A 23,308-nucleotide genomic window follows, 5' to 3' on the forward strand; every position below is an offset into this window, starting at 1 on the left:
GACTATGATTGGAGCCACTGCTCCTTTGTGCTGAGAGCAGCATGTTAAGGTGGTTCAGGGATCTGCTCAGGATGCCACACAGGTGTTCCAGGCACGCCCGACTGGGAGGAGGTCACGGCAAAGACAAAGGACCAGGTGCAGGGACTAGATCTCCACGCTGGCCTCGGAATGCCTCGGGATCCCCCAGTCAGAGCTGGTTGATTTGGTCAGGGAAAGGGAATTTTTGAGTGTCCAGCTGGAGCTGCTACCTCAAAAAATTTTTTTAAAAATCAATCAACCTCTGAAACTATGAGCAGTGTCGTGATTTTCATGGACTTGAGGAGGAAACAGCAGGAGCAGCTCTGAGCTGTGGTGCCATCCTCAGTCTCCCTCACAATGAAGCCCCACTCCCACCGGCCAAAAACCCACTAACACCCACTTACACAGAGGGTTTTTCCGCATCGACAACAGCTTCAACCAGCACTCCGTCCCTGGTCAAATGAGCCTGCAGTAGGCATTTATCGGCTTGATCAATCAGCCTTTATTTGCATGTTTACGTTTAAGGTCTCAAAAAAACGGTGGAAAGTCGTATCGGGGTGTGTTCTGGTGAGCGCTTGCTTCCTGGAAGTGGAAGCAGAGCAAGAAAGGTCAAGACTTGAACCTGCCCCAGGTGGGTGCACATGGAGGCCCGGCTACAGACTCTGGCGATCATTACAAATTCCAGTCGAATTCAACAAAACCAGCCACATCAGAGCAACCCGGGTGCGCCCTGCCAGGGAAAGCTGGGGTCAATCTAAACAGACTTTGTTCTGGAATTGCTGCAACCAACTCTATCTACACAGGACTGGACTGGAGTGTCGGCCACTGACCCCTCACACTATCCAACACATCATCAATGAATGCCAAATTCGATTTTCTGAGTTGTCCGCCCATTTTTATTATCATTTATAGGTTAAAACCAGTTCAGAAACATTTATGGCATTCACAGTAACTTAATAAGCTGGTGTTGGCTGGATGAACACCTCTTCACCTGTTTCTGCTCTCTCTCTCTCTCTCTCTCATCTCATACACACACACACACACACACACACACACACACACACTAGAATACACTGTGGTCCAGAATGTATATCAAGTAAGTTGATAAAACTGAATCATACAAATCTGTAAGATACATTTTTATTTTTCAGTTTTGGTTCACGAGATTTTTTTTTTTTTTTTCCAGTAAAGGACTTAAAAAAACAACAACAGTGTTGGCCTTCAAGAGCTAAACACTGAATAAAATGCAATAATAAGTTACACACCTAATAGTTTCAGGACATCTTGAGGTGTGGAGCAGACGAGCTCTGCAGGCTGCAGAATTCACTAACACAAAGCCAGCTGGTCTGATACCGTCACAATACTTCACTGTTTGTATTTGCCTGACCAACAGCAGAACACAGGCTCAGTCCTCCCTGGGCGGCTGATACAAGAGAGATGGATGTTAAAGCATGCTTATCCCTCGTGCACCATAATATTGAGCACAACACGCCATGTGCTGAACTGGCCGACTGGAATTCAAGTAGCCCGAGAGAGGAAGTTGAGGCCTAACTGAAGTGAGGAGTTACTGCAACTGAATGAGCACCATGTGAATGGGTCAGCAAGTTTCAACCAAGTTGATCTTGCACTGGCACAATTGATTTTCCATGGAATCATTTTCAGAATCAACTAATGAGCCCAATGTTAACCTTCCTGCACACAACAGAAACCTTAAACAATATGACAAAAAAAAAAGAAAAAAGTCCTGACTAAATTCAGGCTGGATATCTTTAAAGGGAATTTTACAGCAATAATAAACCCCCAACAGAGCAACAACTGAACGATAACTTCATGTTTTGCCTCACAAACAAGAAGCATTATCAAGTAAAAGTAAGACCCAGTGCTCTATTTATATAAACTGCATCTATTCAGATACTAATGACTTACTTGTTACAGTAATTACTGCTGCGAGACCATACTGGAACATCTGCATTGCTTTAGACTCAGGGAGAGCAGTGAGAGGGAGGGAGAGGCTCACAATCTGGAATTCGACTTCGAGAGCGAGAACACAATCTGTTGATGGTTATTTTGGTAATTGTCCATAATTGATGTAAAACACAGTGTGTTGCAGATGATTCTAAATGCTTCAGTAGCTCATGGGGTGGTTGAAAATGGGCAGTTGCGGTGAGAATGCATATACACTATCTAATAATGTGAGTTCCAAAAGAAAGCGGACAGCTGGTGAGAGAAGACGAGACACCCCGCCACACAGTTTACACTCAATTGTTCTCGGCAGTCAAAATTAATGAGGCGATAAGTGATACAGGAAGTTAAATAAAAGATTCGGCACCTGATACGAACATTAAAGCCACGAGGATCTACACATTCAGAGGGCTGCTACTCTGCAACTTTGTACTTATGTGTTGATACCTGTGTGGATTCATTTAGTTACTCACACATATATAAATACATGTATACTCTACATGTATTCGGTGACTCCGTAACTAATTTACTGTGTTCAGCACGTGCAGTACAACCACACCGACTACTGTCTGCCAGGCAAAACCCTACTTCCTTACGTACAGTGTACTTTGCACCAGCATCTACAAATACAAGATGCAAGTGTAGTTTTTTCTTTTCTTCAAAAATGCCCTCGAATCGGATCTTTATGCCACAACTGTAAAGAGCCGCTGATGCTGTTTGTTCAAGGCCCATACAGAAAATTAGTGAATCAAGAAGGCCGAGATTCAGTTGCAGTAAATGTTAAAATGCTCCTCAAAAACCAGGCTGCCTTTAAATCAACATGAGTTTGAGGTTTCTTTTTGAACAACAGAAATAAAAACATGTATTGAGAGTAAACTTGGCGCATACATACGTGATTTAAAACATTTTTTTAAAGAACAATAAAAGTTTGCAGCGGGCTGAAAAAATAATATTGCTGAATCAAATCTTAAAGAATTTAATCAGAACATTTCTTTTTTCTTGTGGTTGGTACATTACTGAGTATAAAAAATTGTCTGGCCAAAACAGGTAATACGAAATATGAGGAATATAAAAAGGTGTCAACAAAACAATCATCAACTGATTCCTAACAAATGTCGCTCATCCTTATTTTCTTTAACCATTTTAAACTTTAATATCGTTTGAAATTAATCCATAATATTTTATGGTCACTTATTTGTGCTCATGCATAGTCCAAATCGAACCGGAACCACAAACACTCGACAACTGGATTTGATATCTGAGAAATTCACACGATCTCATGTGACATCAAACAGTGGATGAAGTCAGACGCAATCAACGTGGTTCAAACATTTGGAAATAAAATTGCACTGTTATTCTAAAGCTACAGCTACACGCGAACGCATCATCTGGTCATCTGAGGCTTCTCATTGGCTAAAGTGGTTTTCTGCTCAGCATTCAATTGCTGCTCCGTTTGCGCTTCAGGACCTCAGCCATAAATATCAAACATCAAACCAGATTATTTTAAAACAGGGAGCCTCCGATCCAGCCGCTGACAATAAGATTACGCCTGTAAACTCCTCACGCTACAGGGTCGTTTAGGCAGATAATCGGTTCAGATAAGCCTCGTTATCATCTGGTGTGTGTGCGGCCAGCTTAATTTAATTCAACTGGGTTTTTATAGCTGCTAAAATTCAAACGTTCACCATATTTTTTTGGCATCTTTAAAACAATGCCATCAGTGCCGCTGTAAAATTATTGGACCAGTTGCACCATAATTTCTTCATTGTGGGATGTTGAGATGAAGGCCGTTCAGATGTTGCATCTTATGTGTACGCAAATCAGCTACTTTCATTGCTGCACAAGAGCAGCACTGATTAGTTGCAAGGCACGACTTGTGAAGCGAGTAAGGAAGATCCTACGTATCTACAACACGAATGGCAATCAAATACAGGAGCACCTGTAAAGAAAGACTGCAGCCAAATAAATGAGTCTTATGCATTTTTTCTTAGACTGAACATCTGACACCACCCTGACAAGCCATAGTGATTTTCTTTAATATCTGATATCTTTATCTGAATATATCTATCTATCTATCTATAAATAAGAAATACAAAAAATATTTTCCGTACATCCAGGTCTCCGTATATCTGCTCGCTCATTTAAAGACATAAATCTTCATGCATGCCGATGGTTGTGAATATTTCTCTTAAAACTTTCACACGTGCACAAGATGGAGCCCTAGAGCTCTCCATTCAAAAACAAAAAAGGTGAAATGCTATCAGTTAAGGAGAAACTAATAAATATAATCTTTAGCTTGTTTTGCAATCATTTAATTTAATCTGGATCACACATGTAAAACCAAGGAACAACCACCCTCCCCCACCACCGCTGAAGGAAATCCCAGAGGGAACACCGCCGATACCTCATGGCAATGTCAACAGCAACGAACGTACAAAAAAATTACAGATGAGCGTAGCCCTTCTATCGGCAAAACTAGCAACATTCCAACCTCACGTTAACCACGTATCAAAGCTTTTTCCATTCAGAGAGACCATTAAACCTGCCAGGCTGCTTCTGTGATGAATTCTAATGTTCCTGAGCAAAACGCTGAGATCTTTGGCTTCCGGGCTCTACACTGGATAAACGCCGCATGTATGCGAGGCTGTACACAACGTGGCCACATCAAGCTCTCAGAAAGCTCTCCTGGTGGTTCAAGAGAGTTTGGCATCTCTGACACACAGTGAGGAGATCCTCAGCACATGTTTTGATAAGTGGAGATCTGGCTGCGTATCATGTAGCTTACAGCAAGGTAACCAGGGGAAGTCCAGTGTGTCCTTGCTCGGTTACGTTGCCTCTAATGAGGCAGCAGTTGAACAATCAGTGTAGATCTACGGTGCCGCGCTGCTCCGTCCAGCCTGACCTCAATTCACTCCCGGCTGAATTAAGGAAATCTTTCACCGCTGTTAACTGTGGCTGTGGATAAAGAATACACACTAATTACGGAATCATGTGCAAACTAGGCCAAGACTACCTGACCTTGGAATAATGAATATATATATGAAGGGAATTGGCTGCTACAGCTCATATCGGTTGACGAGCGTGGATCAAAAGACTGATCCATTTGATAGCATGACCTTTGACCCTAACTACTTAGTTTTACCACACATTAAGAGAGAGACGGATGCCAAATACTCAAAGTGTTTCCCCACCAGCGTTTTTAAGAAACCACTGCTATTTTCACAAATCCATCAACAATATGGTATGAGTATTAAAACCTTACCATTTCAAAAGAATTAAGCTTCCATTTTCAACAAAAACAAAACACTATCCACTTTAAAAAATACATTCCAAGATGGCCGCTTTCATTAACGTTGAAAAAGAAGTATTTTTGTAACATAGGTGATTTTCAAGCATAAAACTGAAGAAACAGTAACTATGTACAACTAAAAGGGCCTGCTGGAGCTGCGTGGTCCTACTGGACAACCCATGCCTCTATCCGCCTCCTCTACCTGACAGGAGTGCTCCTAACTCAGCCTGCTGCAGTGCCACAGGCCCCCTGGAGAACTACAACATGCATCTTCCTACTGTGTCTTTTTTTCTTCACTTGTGTTTGGTCCTATAAGTGGCAGGACGATTTCACAACATGCAAAATAAGCAGCCTCTATCGCGAGAAGTGTAACTGTAACTATGAATGATGAGGAATTAGTTAATTCTCCTAATCAACAGATCAACAAAATGATGAAAAAAAAAAAATCTCTCCATCATATGTGTGGAGCAGTTACCCCCCCCCCCCCCATCATATACATATACACAGACTCATTCATACATTGACCAAGATCGCCATCAAAATCACAACTGCACTGAAGCCAAATCCAATCCATTCACCTCGACACACAAGCTCACAAAAGCCGAGGTTGTGTGATGTCACCTTGCCACCCTGGTCAATTAAACACCTCCCACTACGGGTTGGCATCACTCAAAAGGCTCATTAACCCTCCTGACAAACTACCAGTCACAATCGGGAAAACATCCCGTCGCACTGGCCAATCCCTGCATGGACAGCGCAGGTCAACACCCACACAAGTGACAGGGAATTGAATTGCTGGAGAGAATGGAGTCTGTCTGAGCACTTGAAAGATATTTGTTTATTCACAGCTGGTTAAGCGGCCAGACAGACTTTTTATAGGCTCGATAATAAGAGGCAAAGGTGATGCCTGATGCAATTTTACAGAGTGGAAATGGTTTGCCGTTTTGTGTGTTGTTCTTGTAAGTGATACGAGGTAATAATTCTCAGACTTGTACAGGAGAGCAGGAATGTGGCTCCATAAAGCTGAATCACTAAATTTTAAATTTACAAAAATGCATATCCTAGATGCATCACATTGGATCTTTGAATCAATGTGGCATTTACTTAGTGTACAGTGACGTCTTATAGAATGAAACGGGAGCAGCGATACATCGCACAAGCCTCTTTGTGTGGTTGTTTTTCAGACCACTAGTCTTAATCTACCGAGTTGATCTCACAGTTCCCGCGGGATTATAAAATGTCTGCAAACCTCCAAATATTTGAGGCAATCAACAACTCAACACGCATTTGGCGTTAGAATGCAAGAATGTGAAAACACACAAATGAACGGATAAAAAGGAGTGAAATATGAAGAGAAATAAGGGGATCGGAGCTGTGCCCATTTCGGGGGTGTAAAATATGGAGAAGTGTGGATCATTGGGGGAGCTGCTCTGCCTGGGGGAACAGATGAAGGGAGGACACTCTGCCAAGATCTCTCCACTGGAGGGGGAGCTGAGGTAGTGGAGCTCTATGGGAGGAAGAGTGTGCACCTCGCATGCTGCTTTCCTCAATCTCAGTCTCACACGCCTGCATTGACACGTCCCAGGCTCTCTGCGGCGGAGGGAAATTGCTGCTGACAGGGCCTTGCAAACTTCACAGCCATTTAGAAAGACTTACTCCCACACTTTTGTCACAGGCATTTATTGCACAAGATACATGATATGAAAAATTAACATTTTTGAACTTGGCATCCGTTTTTCACCAAGTTAGGCTTAAAAACCATTCATAATTTTCCAGCCTTGCGATCGGCCCCGGCGCACATGTAAACACAAAAACATGCCAAGAGAGAGACCCCGAGATTATGAAAATGCACAATTTTCAGACACAAATAAGGCTCCTAATAACAAATGCAGTCCATGTCGCTATCACCAACACATTTGAGGACATTGAGCAGTGTGGCTATCAAAGACAGAGCGTACCTGAATGTCTACAACCAGCCAGTGCCTCCAGTAAGCAGATGTGGGTTGGGCACGAATGGGAGCATCAGGATCAACCATCACCAGAACATACGTCTTTTTCTGCAAACACAAGATGGACACATTATCGGTGTGGGGAGAGTGATTGACTACAGCACCAAACGCAGCCACTGGGCCAGAGGCGGTTCCAGCAAAGACAGTGCCTGATACCTTTCTTAATGGAGCCTTGCTCTGTTTGTGCATCACGTTGGCATGACAGCCATCGTTGCTGCCAGCAATACCTGCTTTAAATATTTCAAAATGGTTGCTTGAGTATATCCTTGGGTTGTCTACTTACAGTTATATCCAAAATAAGACATTATTTTATTTACATTTTGCGCTTGACTTACTCACTTGTGTCGTTCTTGAGCAAACACACATAACACATGAATTTTGTGGCTTGATACAGGGAATAACAGTCTTATTTAAAATATATACACAAATATATATATATGTATGTATATGTATGCATATGTAAATATATAGTATATAACTATGTACTATGTAGATAGACAGATAGATAGATTGACAGATATAGGGTTAAAAAAAAAGGTCCATTACATTGGAAAAGTACAGCTCTGCCTCTTGCATTTTAGCTCCCAAATATCATTAGTATGGCATCAATAAAGTGACAACGTTTTGGATCCTCTTGTTAACATAATCACAGTAACTTTCTGCCACTTATCCAGTATCTTTATACCCCTCAATCTGTCAATAGATAAAGTGAGAGAAAAAGCAACACTTGATCACAGTTACTGGACGTTGACTTGGCCGCTTAATTGCCGGAACATTTTCATTCTGTCTGTCCCTAAAAGTTAGAGAATTATGAGAGCAGATTGAATTATTGCGAGAGCACATTTGTCATCCCTGGTCTGATGCCTAAAATCTGCCAGACCATATGATAGGCTTTTTTTTATTTTGTTCACTTCCTCTACAAACAGATACATTAGTCGCAGCTGTTTCAATCCACCATGTCCTCTTACTATATAAATGCTTTAATACCACAGTGATATCAGCTTTAATACATATAAAACAGATGCAGCACGTCTCTCATTCTGACTGCCAGACAAAATTGTGGAGCAATAAAACATTTCAGAGCATCAAATGAAAACAAGACCTTGTTTAATTTCTGTTTGCTGTGTCCTATCAAGACATTCTTAAAGGCCTCTGAAAATTATAATCCGATGTACTTGAATGAGATAAAGAAGTAGTCATGTTTTTTTCTGTAGATGCTCATTTTCAGAAGGATTCTCTGCCTACCTGACAAGCAGTAATAAGCGTAAACAACTAAGCCTAATAATAGGATAATACTGTAGTCTCAGAGATAGTGCCTGCAGGTAACATCCAGACACACCAGCAACAATAGAGCCTCCTCCACAGCCTGTCAAAAGTGACTCTATATCAGTGACCCCCCCAGGCAGCTTACCAGCCATGACCTGTTGCCTTCTCAAGAGTTGTAATCCTCATTTGTACATGTTTGCTACCAGGCAAAGACATAATAATGTAGTTACACTAATATTTAAGTCAGACCCTGATGCATTCAGAAATAACATGGTTTCAAGCACGTACACACACACACACACACACACACACACACACACACACACACACACACTCACACACCATCTAAAGCATTTAGATTAAAAATGACCTCCAGTCACAATTATCACTCAAAGAAACAGAACTTTCCTGGATATTTCACGAACGTTTCCATGGCTGTATAGGGCAGGCTTTTCTCTGAGCCATATTTAGAGCAGAATTAAGAACATTTCCCATTAACTCCCAACTGTAACAAAACAAAAAAAAACTAACTATTTAGGGTGGACGCTAAATTGCATTGATTTCTGCACATATTTTTGTTGTTGTATTTCTACCTGCAAGAATCTATCTGGTCCAGCTGGCACGGGCAGCAAAAAGCTCCCTCCATGCTTGCACTTCACACATTGTGGCATGTACCCTCTTCTCTCTTACAAGGACAGTTTTTTTCTCCATCTGTCAAAATCCACATTAATTACGCACAGATATGTGTGAAAGACTCCAGGGAAAAACAGATGCATACTCTGCCATCTGAAATAATTTACCAGGGCTCAAACAAGCTAAATGTATATCAAAATATGTTTTAACAGAGCTCATTCTCAGAGATGGATATTGGAGGGCAAACGCTTTCCAAAAATATGTTGGAGCTCTACGGTATTAGCACTAATCATTGGTGCTAATGAGGAAACTTAGCATTTGAGCCTTGATGATAATTTGAATTTATGATTTTCCACTATCAAAGCAAACAGTTTATTTTTTTGTATTTTGTAGCGCAGAGAAATCTGTTAATGAAGTCTTTAAACTGTTAGGTGTTTAATCTCTTTTATCTTCCTAATTCATATTATTGTCCAGGGGTAAAGAGGTGTGTGTGTGTGTGTGTGTGTGTGTGTGTAATGCTATCTAGCATCTACAGGACTTTATAATCATCTGAGATCTGGGTAGGTGTTGGCCACAGACCACAGAGCTCCATGACGGATGTGAAGGCCCTGGGTGCAGGCTGGAGGCGGGGGAGATTGAGCCTGCATTCTCTTGGGATTAACCTCCCACTGCCTGCTGTGATCACAGCAAAACGGCGATCCGGGACCACACCTCAGACACCAGGCGGCGGGAATAAACCCTTCAGATGACTGGACATCTCGTGGCTACTGGTAGAGAGGTGAGGGACACCTGGACAGATTGACAAGGGAGCCATTTGCTCAATATAGAAACGAAATGATTCTGTGCTAACAGGTGTAGAAATCCATTTATATACTTTAATTTGTTTTATTTTAATGACATGAAACTCCCACTCCATGCCACAAGAAATGAACAGAATTGTGAAAACAAAAGAGTGCGAAGAACAAAGACAGAGGAAGACCAGTATCTCTCAGGATGTAAGCTACTGGCTTACCTTTGCGTGAACTCTGCTGGGGATGAGAATCAGAGAGATGTCTAATCGCTGCTCTCATAGAGCTGCCGAGGCGATCGAGCCCAGCTCTGCTAACTGATGACACCACGAAGGGCGAGAGTGAGTTAGCGGGAGAAAGGAAGGGAGGGAGGAGAGGCCCCTCTGTGAGTTTACAAGTTCATGCTTTATCCCTGACCCAATACCAAACAGTGTCGTCTATGCAGCTGCCTATTAATATACCCATCGCTTTATCCTCCCCGCTCCTCATCTCCTTCAGCCTCTGTGCAGAGAACCCACATCGTTTCATTAAATGGCCAACTGTGCTCAATGCTCGACCCGGAGCAAAGCAACGCATCGATCTCAAATCCCAGTTTAAGAAGCAAAAACATTTGAACTTGTTTGGTAATTAACAGGTATCTGTGTTGTGATTAAGAGACGGCGATGGCTTAACAAGCATCGACTGCAGCTTAGAGCAAGGTTGAAAGATCCATCTGTAAATAGAGAAAAGTATAAACCCTTCAACAGGCCTGGATAGGTCAATATTCCATATGAGGAACTAAAAATATTTCTGCATGTTAATGACATCTTTATGATAAATAATATATAATCAAATGCGAAGGTAATTCAAAGAGGAATGATGGCATGATATTTAAACAGGGTCTCATTTTAGAGACTACAGCTATGAGAGGGGCCGAAGAGGGAGTGATTCGGTCAACAGCAATGCCAGGATGAGGGTCAGAAGATGGGTTTCATTCTGGTGAAAGGGAGGTCAAAGGTCAATCAGCCAGAAGTAATTGAATCGCCAAGAATGAGACTGAACAGGGAAAGATGGAATAGAGTTAGAAGAGGGTCTTTGGCCCTCACCAAGAGGTTGAAAACCTTATAGGTGCTATGCGCCAAAGCTATAAAACCTCATATTCCTCAAAACATCGGCGTTATGAAACGTTCTTCCCAGCAGCAGCACAGGTCAGATTATGGGCCTGACTGAGGAGACGCAACAAAATCTAAAATCTTCACTTGACAAAATCTTCCAGGAAATCATTCTCGTATTTAAAAAGGCATCCACTGCAGAGACAAGAGTTCACAAGTCAAATAAGGTACCAACTGAGAATGAATGATTGCACCCAACAACCACTCGTGTACCTTTCCACCGTCTGCAGTTCTCAGGTGGCAAACAGGTAACGGTAGATAGGCCAGACATGATTGCTCACGAATCGTTTGCATGTATTGGCGTGGTTTATAAAAATCTAAAAATTGTAAGAGGTCTTGAGGATTTATCTTTAGTTGGAAAAGTTGCTCTTTTCTCTCCCACACCAGCTACAGTAGTTTTGGACATGTTGCAGTTTCAGAAAAATTTGGGAATATTCAGGAAGATTGAAGCATAAACAGGTGGTCAGTCACACGAGTAAAATATTTGTTTCATCATAGTTTCTTTGAATTAAACTTTTCCGCTTCTGGTTTAGAACATTTACTCTCAAGCGTGTGTACAAACTTGTTCGTGGAAGTTGAGGACATTTTTGTAGATTAGGCTGTTGTCATAAAAACAAAATGCACGAAACCACAAACTGCACATCAAAGTCCTTCATGGAATCAGAATGTAATGCGCAGGCAGGACATCTCTGTGGCACCACAATACTCTAAATTGCTCAGATTACACACAATTTGACTTTGACAAAAACTGCACTGGGAATATTGGGATTTATAAATTACAGTTGGCCATACTGCAATTTCTGAAAATGCAATGTGTACAGATGGTCGACTGCCAGCGATAATGCTAACTGCTTAGTTTTTAGTTTTTTTTTAAATTCCATTCAAGATTCAGTTTCACCTGCCCCTCTTCGACCCTAAGTGCTAGCACCTTACCCTCCAACACTATTGGGGAAGATGGTTTTAGAGATTTCACCAGAGCCGGCGTCAACTGCAGTTACTGGTTTGTCATTTAGACTGATTGTTGGCACATATAAATGATATGCAAAGAGAATGTCAATACTCCTCAGTGTGTTCTTAAGTGCCTCACACAGTGCGGCATGCTCACTACCTCCAAACCTGCCTATTTTTAACTCAGCCTCCCACCCACACAGGAGTGGAGTGTGAAGTGGCTTATGAATCCACACTCGGAGGAGCCACATGGTCAAAGGAAAGTCACATGTGGATACTAACGAAGGCCTATAGCCAGCACAGCTACGAGGTCCCCCCTCTAGGTAGGCTAACAGAGCAGCGAGCGATGAGGAGGCAGCAGTTCAAGAGGAATCACAGCGGTATCTGAAGTACAAGTTTACATAATTATATAATCACATTAACACTTTTTTCTGTGCGAATATAGAAATAAGAATTTCCATGCTAGATTTCAATTAAATCAACCCTTGGAAAAAGCAGCAAATAATAATGCTATGCCATTTTTAATTTCTTTTTTTTTTTTCTTTTCTTAGGTCTGAACATTAAATGTGTCCTTGTGTCAATTGAAAAATTCTTGAACAATACATTTTATGTTGGTCTCCAGAACCTTAAACGAGCAGCTCTCTGATTCCCTCTAAAAATGTTTAAATTCAGTCTGTCTGGGACTGTTTGTAAAGCCGTGTACTCTTGGAGTTGCTATGAAGCCATACCTAACAGTAAGACTGTTCACAGTCTGATTGAAGCTTGAGGGGGGTGAAGGAATTAGCAGCAGCCCAAGGAACAATTTCTGCATTTCTCTCAACGTGGAAGACTTCTTTCACCGCACCATGCTTGCGAACACAGCCGTGCTCATGTTAAGCTTATTAGTCACCCTGGATGCGATCTTGCTAGCTGAGGCTTTCAACACTTTCTAGTGGTGGCTTTACACACATACACCTACTCACTGCCATGAAAGCATTTCAGCAAATGCACAGCTCATACACAGTAACTACCACGAACAGGTAAGATGCAGCTGGGCGCTGGAAAAGCTGCCCAACATCCAGCCTGTGCTAAATGAGGGAAATATTTTGGTCATGTAGTTCGACTGCGAGCACAACAGCAGTAAATTACAGCACTGGACTCATATGCATAATTACTCTGTCAAGCATGTCACATGCTAGAAGCCTTAAAATTTACCACCAAGTGCAGCCTAAAAAAGTTATGGGTGAGGACATTCTAATTGCTTTGCCAGGATGTGGAAACTGTTTTGATTACAAAAGGGAAAACTGAAAAACTAAAAAGAGTTGTTAGTGATCTTCAGTAGGATAAATACGTGCAACTACAGTAAAAACAATGTAAACTGTGAAAGCATTTATTGTCTTTGAAGATGCATACCAAGGATCCACCGAGTATTGGTTGGGCTGATTATCGGCGAAGGCATTCATCAATTTTCTTACCTTCGCTATCCCAAATTTAGCAGGTGGAAGATTTTGTTGTTGTTGTTTTTACTGAGTAATGTACAAGGTGAAAAAAACACACTGATACATTGCAATTAGTAAAGTATGCTAAGTCTGTAAAATTTCATTTACTTCATTCACTTCAGTGAAATCCTGTTGGGAACTCAAGACAATTTAATGTTTATACAAAAATATGTATATTTTAGGAGGGATTTTATTCATTTTAATGTTTCAGTATGAGCACAGTTTACACTTAATGCACTTTTAATTTTTTTTTTTGGAAAATGTCATGTCCATATATCAATCTAACTCGTATTTTAAAGGCAGCCTGGTGTTTATACTGCAGTAAATTCTGGCAGGATATTCTAACAATTACTGCAACTGAATATCAGCTGTAACTGTTGGTTATCGGCCTCCTCCACAAACTAATAATTGTTACCAGCCCTTGAAAAAAACAACAACACCTGTCAACCCCTAATACATACATACGCTAACAGAACAACAGAACACAACGCAATAGAATAGAAAAATAGTATAGATGAGCTTTGAAGTGCCACTGCATCCAAATTATTGCACCTTCACTGGTTACACAGTTAATAGGTAGTTAGTGTGTAAGTGTGTGTGTGTGTGTGTGGGGGGGGGGGCAGAGTTCAGTTCACTAAAGCTCAAATATAAGCTCAAATTAACATTTTATTTTTGCAACTACTTGTGCTTATGAAAACCACACCAGGCGAAGCAGGCTAAAATTATCAGTCTTGGTGCCAGATTTTTTTGCTTTCAAGCAGCACTTTGTTTAATAAAAATGGCATAAAAGGTTTAAAAATTTGCACTTGATGGAGAACCATCATGCAGCAGACACAATTCTGAAAACGATGGGATACATGCTGCCATGTAGCGAGCTTAGTTGTAAGCTCTCTGACACCCATTTCTATTTGGCCATCAGAGCTGTTAAAAGGTGTCAGGGCTGTTCACAGGCACTGCGTGTTTCACCAGCCAAGATGGCTTCCACATTTTTTCTATCATGATTAATTATGGTTTCTGATGGTAGTACAGTGAGAAAGTGTAAATTATTCCCACATTTTCTTGTGCCCTCCGTTCAGTCACTGTTGTGTAGGAAGATGCTATTGACGCCATCCATGGATGGCGACCAAAAGGCATCTACATGGGGTGGCAAACTCTAGTGACTATTAAGGGGTGGGGGGTGTGGGGGGGTGCTTGGCGTGTCGGCTGAACATAGTCCAGACTGCCAGTTGACAGGGCCGGATTTTCCAGTATGGAAGACTCCTGTTTCAGTGGGCGAAGCTGGGTGTTGGGAGACTGGGAGAGAGGACTGCCCAGGGCTTGGAAGCTTGAAAGAGAATATTTCAAACAGACAAGCACCGTCTGTGTTCCAATGTCACCAGCCCACCCGTCTGACAATCAGGGCCATGTCATCACACGGGCTCTGAGTAATTCAGGGAACACTCTTATCACCTTATAAGATGTGAATTTCAGACGTCAGTGGGCTGTGAGGACCCAGCTTCAGAAATATCACTACAGCAAACAGCAAAAACTATGGAAAATGAAATGTTACAGTGAAAACATTAAGAGCGTGAACAGCAAAGCTTGGTGAAATGCAGTCACAATGCTGCGCTTTGCTTTGAATCCTAAAGAAAATCCACAATATGCCTTTAAAAGCACACACTGTGCACGCAGGACTGAAAATCCTTAGTTTTGGAGAACTGGTTGAAACAAAATAATTCGTCTGACAGATCATTTTGTGCATGTTGATATATTTAGCGCTGTCAGAGGGGACATCACAGAGAATGGCGCTGATATCACAATGCAGAAACTGTTATCAGAGGAGGTACAGGTTTATGGTTCAAGGGCTCGTCCATTCATAGAGAACAAGCTCAGCCTTTCTGCCTGACACACTGATAAAGACAGCACAAATAAAACAGCTCCGCCGCTCCATCTTTCCCTCTCCCCAAGGGAATAATATATCACCCATCTGAATGTGGCACATATTGAATCATTTCCAGCGTTGATGATTCATTTGAATAAATCAGCCTTTTTTTATTTTGCCAACTTGAACTGATACTGAAATAAGGAAAACTGGAAGTAACATTGTTAGATTTGAGGAAGGACAGGTGTTAAGAGTGTTCTATAGGACTGGTAATCCTAATCCCCTTTCAAGCAACAATTAATGACTACAGCAATAATCTTCGCATATATGTTCTTGCAATTCCTTTTTGACTGTCAACCATAACCTGCCTTACTCATATAGACCAAATCCAGGGGGATATGTTGCTGCAGGCAGATAGGATCTTATCCTGGATTTGCATAGATAAATGCACAGCAATAATTCAAGAAGCGCACAGGACTGATACAGTTTTGACCTGTGATATATTCTCTGGCTGTCTCCATTCTGGCCATTGACTATTGATACAACCTGCTCCTGGGAGCTTATTGTTCAAATAAGGCTCCACAAAAGGTCCATTTGTTATCTATATAAACAAATATATATTTTTTTTCTTTTAAGGGAAAATGAAATATGCAAGCTTCACAAACAAGAAACTTTCAATGTCTTCCACAAAAAAGCTACGGAGGCACAGGATCAGCCTATCGGCAAATATGAAAAATCAGCAGCTTGTGCAATGAAAGGGTTATATCCGCATTCAAGCTAAGAGACATACTCTAACATACACAGACACAAATCCTGTTGAGCTGAGCCGAGCAGAGATACCCTAGCAGCCCTCCAAGGCACAATTAGGATTTCACGGGGGGAAGAAATCTACATTCCTGCACACATGAAATAGTCCTTTCTCCCTACCCACAACAATATCAACTTTTTACTCAAGGAAAAAAACCTGAAGCACCACTCGATAGGATTTGGACAAAGAAATAAAAAACAAAGCCAGGGAAAAAAAAAAAATCTAAATTTAAGCTGCAGTTGTTAAAGAAAAAATATTATGGTTGAAGAAAATCCAGTTCTAAGCCTCCCAGTTCCAATCAATTTCTCCTATTCTCTCTGATGTGAAAAGAAGCAACCACTCATAGTTTGTTTGAAGTACTCATCTGTGTGGAGTTGCACTGTGTTCAACAATATTTTGTATGGATGGCCTCAGTTTAGGATTTAAACACCTGTCAGACGTTCAGTCCCTGCACAGGAGGTCAAGTGCCTGACCGACGCAGCAGGAGAGGAGACACAGCAGCACCGCTGAATTTAATTCCATGAGCCGTCGCGTAAGTGGACACATTTACACAAACACATCACGGTGAAGTGTGCAGGACATGCAGGACGGAGAAGTTGTCATTGTTTGCTTGCAGTAGGGTTTTAACCTTGATTCAAATCATACGGTCTGCTCAACAGCAAATGCACTAAATTTGTATGTTGTACAAGCTACAGAGGCAGAAGACGGTTCAGGGCGCATGAGCTGAAATCATCAGGTGCCTGATTAACAGAAGCTAAAATGACTGATTACTTACCAACCTCAAAAACACAGTTTATCTTAACGCTCTCACTTGTTTGCTGCGGCAACTTCAAGATGTGATTCTGAGATTCAGTAAACGCTGTGAATCATCACTATTTTCTTTTTTCTATCCATCTATAAAGTAAGATTCCTTAAGTACATACAGTCCCTGCACACACACACACACACACACACACACACACACACACACACACACCCACGACCATAACACCAGCTAATACTGCATTCTTTTGTTTTTATAAACAAAACCATGAAGGGACGATTCACGTATGTCCGTACCACCTTATCTGAGTGTGTTAGTCCGACTTTGAGAAATTGTACTTTCTATGATTTCAGTTGGACTTAAATGTTTACGTGTATTATAAAAGTCCAGTTTTAGTCTGACTAACACAAAAAATTGACTCTTTCAAAATCATATACACAGTAGTTTAGTCGCCTGATAGCAAGCTACTTAATTTACCCAAAAAAGCCAACACACAAATGATATTCAAATCAACTAAAGACATATTTTAAGATAGTACTTTGATGATTCTAGGAAACTCAATTAAATCTGATCAAAATAAATTAAATAATCCTTGTACCACTGCTACATTTCCTTTGACCCCGTCATCTTTGGTTTAACTTTGACAGACATAAATACCACCACGACAATAATGGGCTCAGGCTTCAGCTACAATGAATGTCTCCATGTTTAAACTTTCAGTTCCACTGAAGCAATCGGCGGAATTTTACGCCCCGGAGCACATCCATAGAGCGCCATGCCAAACGAGGACATTAGCAGAACTTGAGTTGGACCAAGACCTTTTAGCTGTCCAGCCTGTGAAGTGGCGTTTTAACAAAAACACATTGTAACCGTCACCACGGATTCTCAGATTTGTGTTGTGTCTGAAGAAAAGGTTAAGCACATCATCTATCTGAAAATGCCCAAATCTGCAGTCAGGCATTAAGATGGCATTCAGCTAAATCATGCCATCATCACTGTTCTTCAGTATTCTCATTATCAATACCTCTCATGACATTCAGAGAAAGAAACAAAGCATCATGCCAACACCTACTCCCCGAGAGAGGCCTTTCAGTTCAGCTCAAAAGCTGAGAGCTCCAAACCTCCACACCACAGTGTGGGCAGTTCTGGCAGAGCCGTGTACCTAAGAACACTGACTGAGTGCAACAGTTAGACTAATAACAGAACAAAAAATGGACACACAGCGGGGACAGCCACAGCTCTGCAGCGGAGAAGCCGGTTGACTTCTGCCCACCTCTCGTATTCAAGAGCAAAAGATGTCCACAATGCCTCTCAGGTCTTAGTGCCATGGGGGGCGGTGAGCTCACAGCTTCAGCCACTTCAGGGGAAAGCAAATCACTTTAATATGTTAAGAAGATTAAGATGGATAAATGTCTAGATACATTTTTTGAAAAGCCACGTAAATCTCTACTGTTTTTATTTGGGGAGGGGCGGTATGTGAGTCAGTTGAGACGATCAACACAAACCCACCAAAAAGCAACGCGATTGGCTAGGGAAAATTGGGCTTATTTGAGATTTCACATTTTAAGCTTCTTGAATCTAAGACCATCCCACCTCTTTCTTATTATTTTTAACACCAACCTTTGGGACAACAAAACTATGGTCACAGTTTCATGTGCCACTGCTCTCTCGGCTTATACTCAGCTTTCTTATCCTGCTTATGCTGATATTATAGTGTAGGTCAATGTTGCTCTTGAGAAACTGCTAATCTGCTGCTGAAAGCACGTCAGAAAAAAGGTAAAAAGACAAGGAGGAGGTGAAAGTTCAATGTCTCAGAAGGGTTTTAGGATCCCTGTAACATTTCGGTTAAGTCTTTTAAGTCATATTAATTAATTTAGGCAGGTACACTCTTAATGCTAGATGGATGGTTTGACTTTTTCTATCTTGAGAATTAACAATTTGAGGGTGTCCGCCTGTCAGCTTGCTGTGCTGGAAATTGAGTGTGAAAATGAAAAGGGAGAAATGGAACAAATAATGTAAAGGGATTAACAAATCATTTGCATAACATTTTCTCGGCTTCCAAACTACGGGATCAGGAAAATGACAAGAAAGGCAGTTTTATCACCCCCTGTTCTCAGATTAATCAATGCATCAATGGACCTGATTGCTTACTACCACTAGCAAGTCTTTCAATGTCAAAAGCACTGAAAATATCTTTTAAAAACAGACCGTTGCTCAATAGTTAAGTAAGCAAGTTGGGAGAATCATTTCCCAAAGAACAGCTTGAATACAGTGTATGTTATTTAAGAGATGGTTTACTTTACTGTGCCAAACGTGTATTAACCTGTTTTTTCTTACACTCTGGATGGAAAGACAGAGTTAAGACAATAAGACCACTGGGGAGATGAAGGGGATGGCATTATGCAGAGTTAAGCATTATGAGCAGCCCTGAAGCTGTTCTTAAAGAAGGTGAATCAGAGGATTGGGACACAACTGTAACTAAACCCTGTGCCGGACCACAAATGAGACGCACAAAACATTTTGGGCAAGATGCCACTAAGCCAAGCATCTGTGTCTTAAGTAAACTTCACATGATCACTCTTAACTTTGTGTGATTACTTAGTTCTAAAAGAAAAGAGGCTGTCAAAAGAAATAAAGTAAATTAACCTAGTTTTAAGCATAAGTACCACAGTAATCCTGTCCACAAAGTTTGGAAGACTGTCTATATGTACAAAAGTTAAGATAAATTATTCTATAAGTGACAATCTGACTTAAGATTCAAACATCAGTATGAAATGTCCTGACAAAGTTAAAGAAGCAATGCAAGCTGTATGAAAAGAAGGCCTTTCGTGGGTACAACTTAACAAATAAACGCAAGCTGCCAGCCGAAGTTTGAGACTTTTGTAAGGTGATTTTGGTCACATCATCTCCTGGCTGGCCAGATCACATCAGGAAGGTAACTCACCGTGCCAGAGTGCGACCGCGCCTTCTCCAGATCTTACAATAATTCCCTGGCAAATGTTAGATTTCTGTGGCTCATATAAATAGAAATTTAATCTTGTATGTTTGTCTAAGTATCCAGCAGCAGATGCACTTCCCATGCAGATTATGAATCTCTGTTTGAACAGATCTTGCAGTCAATGTATATGAACTGACAAGTTTCAGTGTGAATACTGAATAATAATCAGAGGCACGAGTTCACGTGGCATTTTCATTAAAGACCTGCTGCCTCTCTAAATCTTCGCTACTTCCTCTGTGCTGAACTTTGTTCATAAAATTTAATCCAATAAATATGTACACGACTAACAAATAGGAAACTTGGACTTTTTTTTTTGCAAATAGCAAACTCGTTAACTATTATCAAGTTATTCTTAATTCATTTGTTTTCAAAACAAAACAAAAAAGCCATGTATCAAAGCAACCACATTTTTAAACATAAGGTCTGTTGAGTCAGCTTTTCTCTTGTCAAATGGTGAACATTTTCTCCATTACCACTGCTTGCATAAAAACCTGACCAGTGTCAGGTCAAACAAGAGCATCTCAGAGTTTCCATAATTTATTCTTATCCTCCCACTGATAATTATATTTTACACACAGCCACAGAGTGGTGTGACGAGATGAAGAAGAGAAAACAGGGGCCAGGTGAAAAAAAAAAACCCCAACAACAACAAAAAAAAACCCCACGACGACGCTGGCATGGAATATAAATGAGTCAACCTCTCATTAATGTGCAAGATATATTTGCACACATCTATTTAGCTTCATTTCTGGCCCTGTGGACTAAACTTCAAACCTTGTGGCAGAGAAATTCTGAAGACTTTTTTTTCTTTCGTACCTGTAGTACTCAACACGTCACACGTGATACACTGGCAGCAAATTATTCTTCTGTATGGAAAGATGGCTTAGGCGGTTTATTGCCTCTCTTCTTCACTCTAATGAATACGCATAATCAATCCAGCGCTCCTGATGACAGCCGGGTACAAATCTCCCTCTTCGGAAGCTTGCATGAATCACATGTGATGTGTAGTAATAGGCGATAACTGAATGGAGTGGGACACAGGTCAGCTTAACAGGTTGTTAGAATGACAAAGGGGAACATTAGCTGAGGAAATGAACCCCCTGAATCTTGGCCAAACACGCTAATTTAATCCAGCACAGCCAAAAACACCCACCTGATGACACGGAATACGCAATTCGATGGATATTGCAGTGCATGCTTCACTTGTTGACCCTTGTCGTCATATAAAAGGCTCAACAAAGTGCCATGTCTGTTGATCTAAATATACCTCCTTAACACTTCGCTGAATGGAGCCCATCGCCTACTGACAAATAAACCCCCCATCTTTGTGCTCTCACATCCCCAACATGGAGACCTATCAGGAATCCTGCATGGGTGGACATGTAGGCTTTCCTAGGAATGACAGGGTCTGCTAGAGAGGAACCCCACCCTCGCGTTCTCCAGTATGCCAACACAGAGGAGAGTGGGCAGCACTGAGACGGCAGCCTGCCGTGGGCACTGCCAGGCTTAAAGCTGCCCTGTCGTCATCAGAGGCTTGCAGAAAAGAACACTGAGATTCACCAAAAAAAAAAAAAAAAAAAAAAAAAAAAAGAGGAGGGGGATCGTTGCATTTAAATCCTCTCTCAACGCCCCCACATGTTTTAGCAAAGCATAAAAATCATTCACAGAGAGAGAAAGCAAAAAAGAAAAAAGATAGAGGGAAATAGAGAGGAAACAGCTATTAGCAGCAGTAAGCAAGCTCAAGAGATCATAGTGAGGCAGCTCTAATCGCGGTAATGGTTTAAACCCTCATTCCATCCACAAGATGCAGGAAATGTCTCCCCAAAAAACAAGGCTTTGAAATCCCCCATGTCTAAGGATGTGCCCTGTGGCGGTGGTCCCTACTGAGAAAAAAGAAGCAACTCTATAACGGTGGAGTAACTACAAGGTAAAGATAGCTCCTGTGGCCTGTGCTGTTTACACCTACATCCAGGAAAGATTAGCGTGCTTGTATCAACATGAAGACACATCATCTATAAATGTACAGTATGTTAGCGACTGTGAGTTAAACGTGACTGCTCTTATAGATGCATTTGATGCCTTACTCCCACTTCTAAACCATCTGAAAGATAACATTCCAAACCTTTCCCATATTTTTGTCAAATGCTTCATGCTGCGCAAGGAAAAGTGTAAATAAGAACTTGATGGTGTCAACAGTTAATATTTGAACACATTTTTAAATTAAGTCTATAAATAAGTATGTAGAGTTTTTAACTATCTGCCTCACTGCGATGGCGACACACGGTTGCCTGGTCTGGGACGCCGTTTCTGTCAGCTACATGTTGTCGTGACGTCAGTCAACACACTGGATGAATAATGAACAAGTTTGCATGACAGTGAGGAAAATGCACAACTGAGCAATCATGACTCGCAACTTCAACTTCACCCAAAAATAAACTTCCTGTTTGGCGAAGCATCAGTGACATGTTTCACAACACCTTGGCATGTTGAGGCTTTAGGACACTTGGATTACTTCAGTTGAGAAGTATGGAGGCATTTTATAATTTTACTGTGGGTTTTTTACCTTTAATAATTGGTCCCCATTCACTTCAATTGTTTGGGGGATTTCAGCAACACCTTTTCCTATGAAACTCCTGCAACCCTCCCAACTTTTTGCTCCCTAGACAACTGTGAAGCCCAACATGCTCAACACTCACTTGTTTCAACAGTGGAGAGCCAGCGGGGCCTCAATAGGACCTTGAAAAAAATTCTCTAGTGATGAACGGTCTTTGTGACAAAAAAAAAAAAGTCTTCATACTGAAATCTTCAACGTCAAGCTTTCATTACAGAACCTCAAAACATCAGCTTTACATTACGTAGTTGTGCCAAAACTACACTCAGATGTGGCAAATAAATCAATTCCTCCCTCTTTTACAATTTGGATAAAGCTTCAACCAACAAGTCGACTGTCCTCTGGCCCAAGTTTGCAACCTCCGCAGCTTTTTTTGTCCTTTAAAATCTCCCATAAACATTTGTCATTTACACATACTAATGCTGGCCTGGAACACCAAGAGAAGACTGAAAGCATTCATCCTTCCTTTCAATATAGATTTGAGAATTCCAATAAAACTTTCAGGAGGTTTCATTTGTCGTGTGCAGAGATTGTAGCAAAGTGCCGTTTTTGCAACAAATACGAAAATTCAGTGCATCAAGAGATGGGAATTACCCGAGTACAAACACTGTACTCGTGGGTATTTCAGATATCTGTAATTTACTTGATTATTTTTGCTGTCATTTTTTTTTTACTTCCTACGTTTTAACACAAATTCATGTACTTTCTTCTCTGTACATTTTATA

General features: G+C 41.1%; 1 protein-coding gene across 4 annotated transcripts in view; it reads right to left on the reverse strand.

Annotated features, from left to right (window-relative positions):
- pebp4 (phosphatidylethanolamine binding protein 4) overlaps window positions 1-23,308 on the reverse strand; it is a 59,067-nt gene that overhangs the window by 27,062 nt on the left and 8,697 nt on the right. For all 4 annotated transcript variants that reach the window (XM_086205843.1, XM_086205842.1, XM_086205844.1 and 1 more), the window contains exon 4: window positions 7,228-7,326. In XM_086205843.1, coding sequence (XP_086061969.1) covers window positions 7,228-7,326 — 99 coding nt within the window. The remainder of the gene's footprint in view (window positions 1-7,227; window positions 7,327-23,308) is intronic.

This window comes from Aulostomus chinensis, chromosome 6, assembly GCF_037954235.1.
Source record: "Aulostomus chinensis isolate RoL2024-O1b breed Wild chromosome 6, RoL_Achi_v1.0, whole genome shotgun sequence".
Taxonomy (NCBI): domain Eukaryota; kingdom Metazoa; phylum Chordata; class Actinopteri; order Syngnathiformes; family Aulostomidae; genus Aulostomus; species Aulostomus chinensis.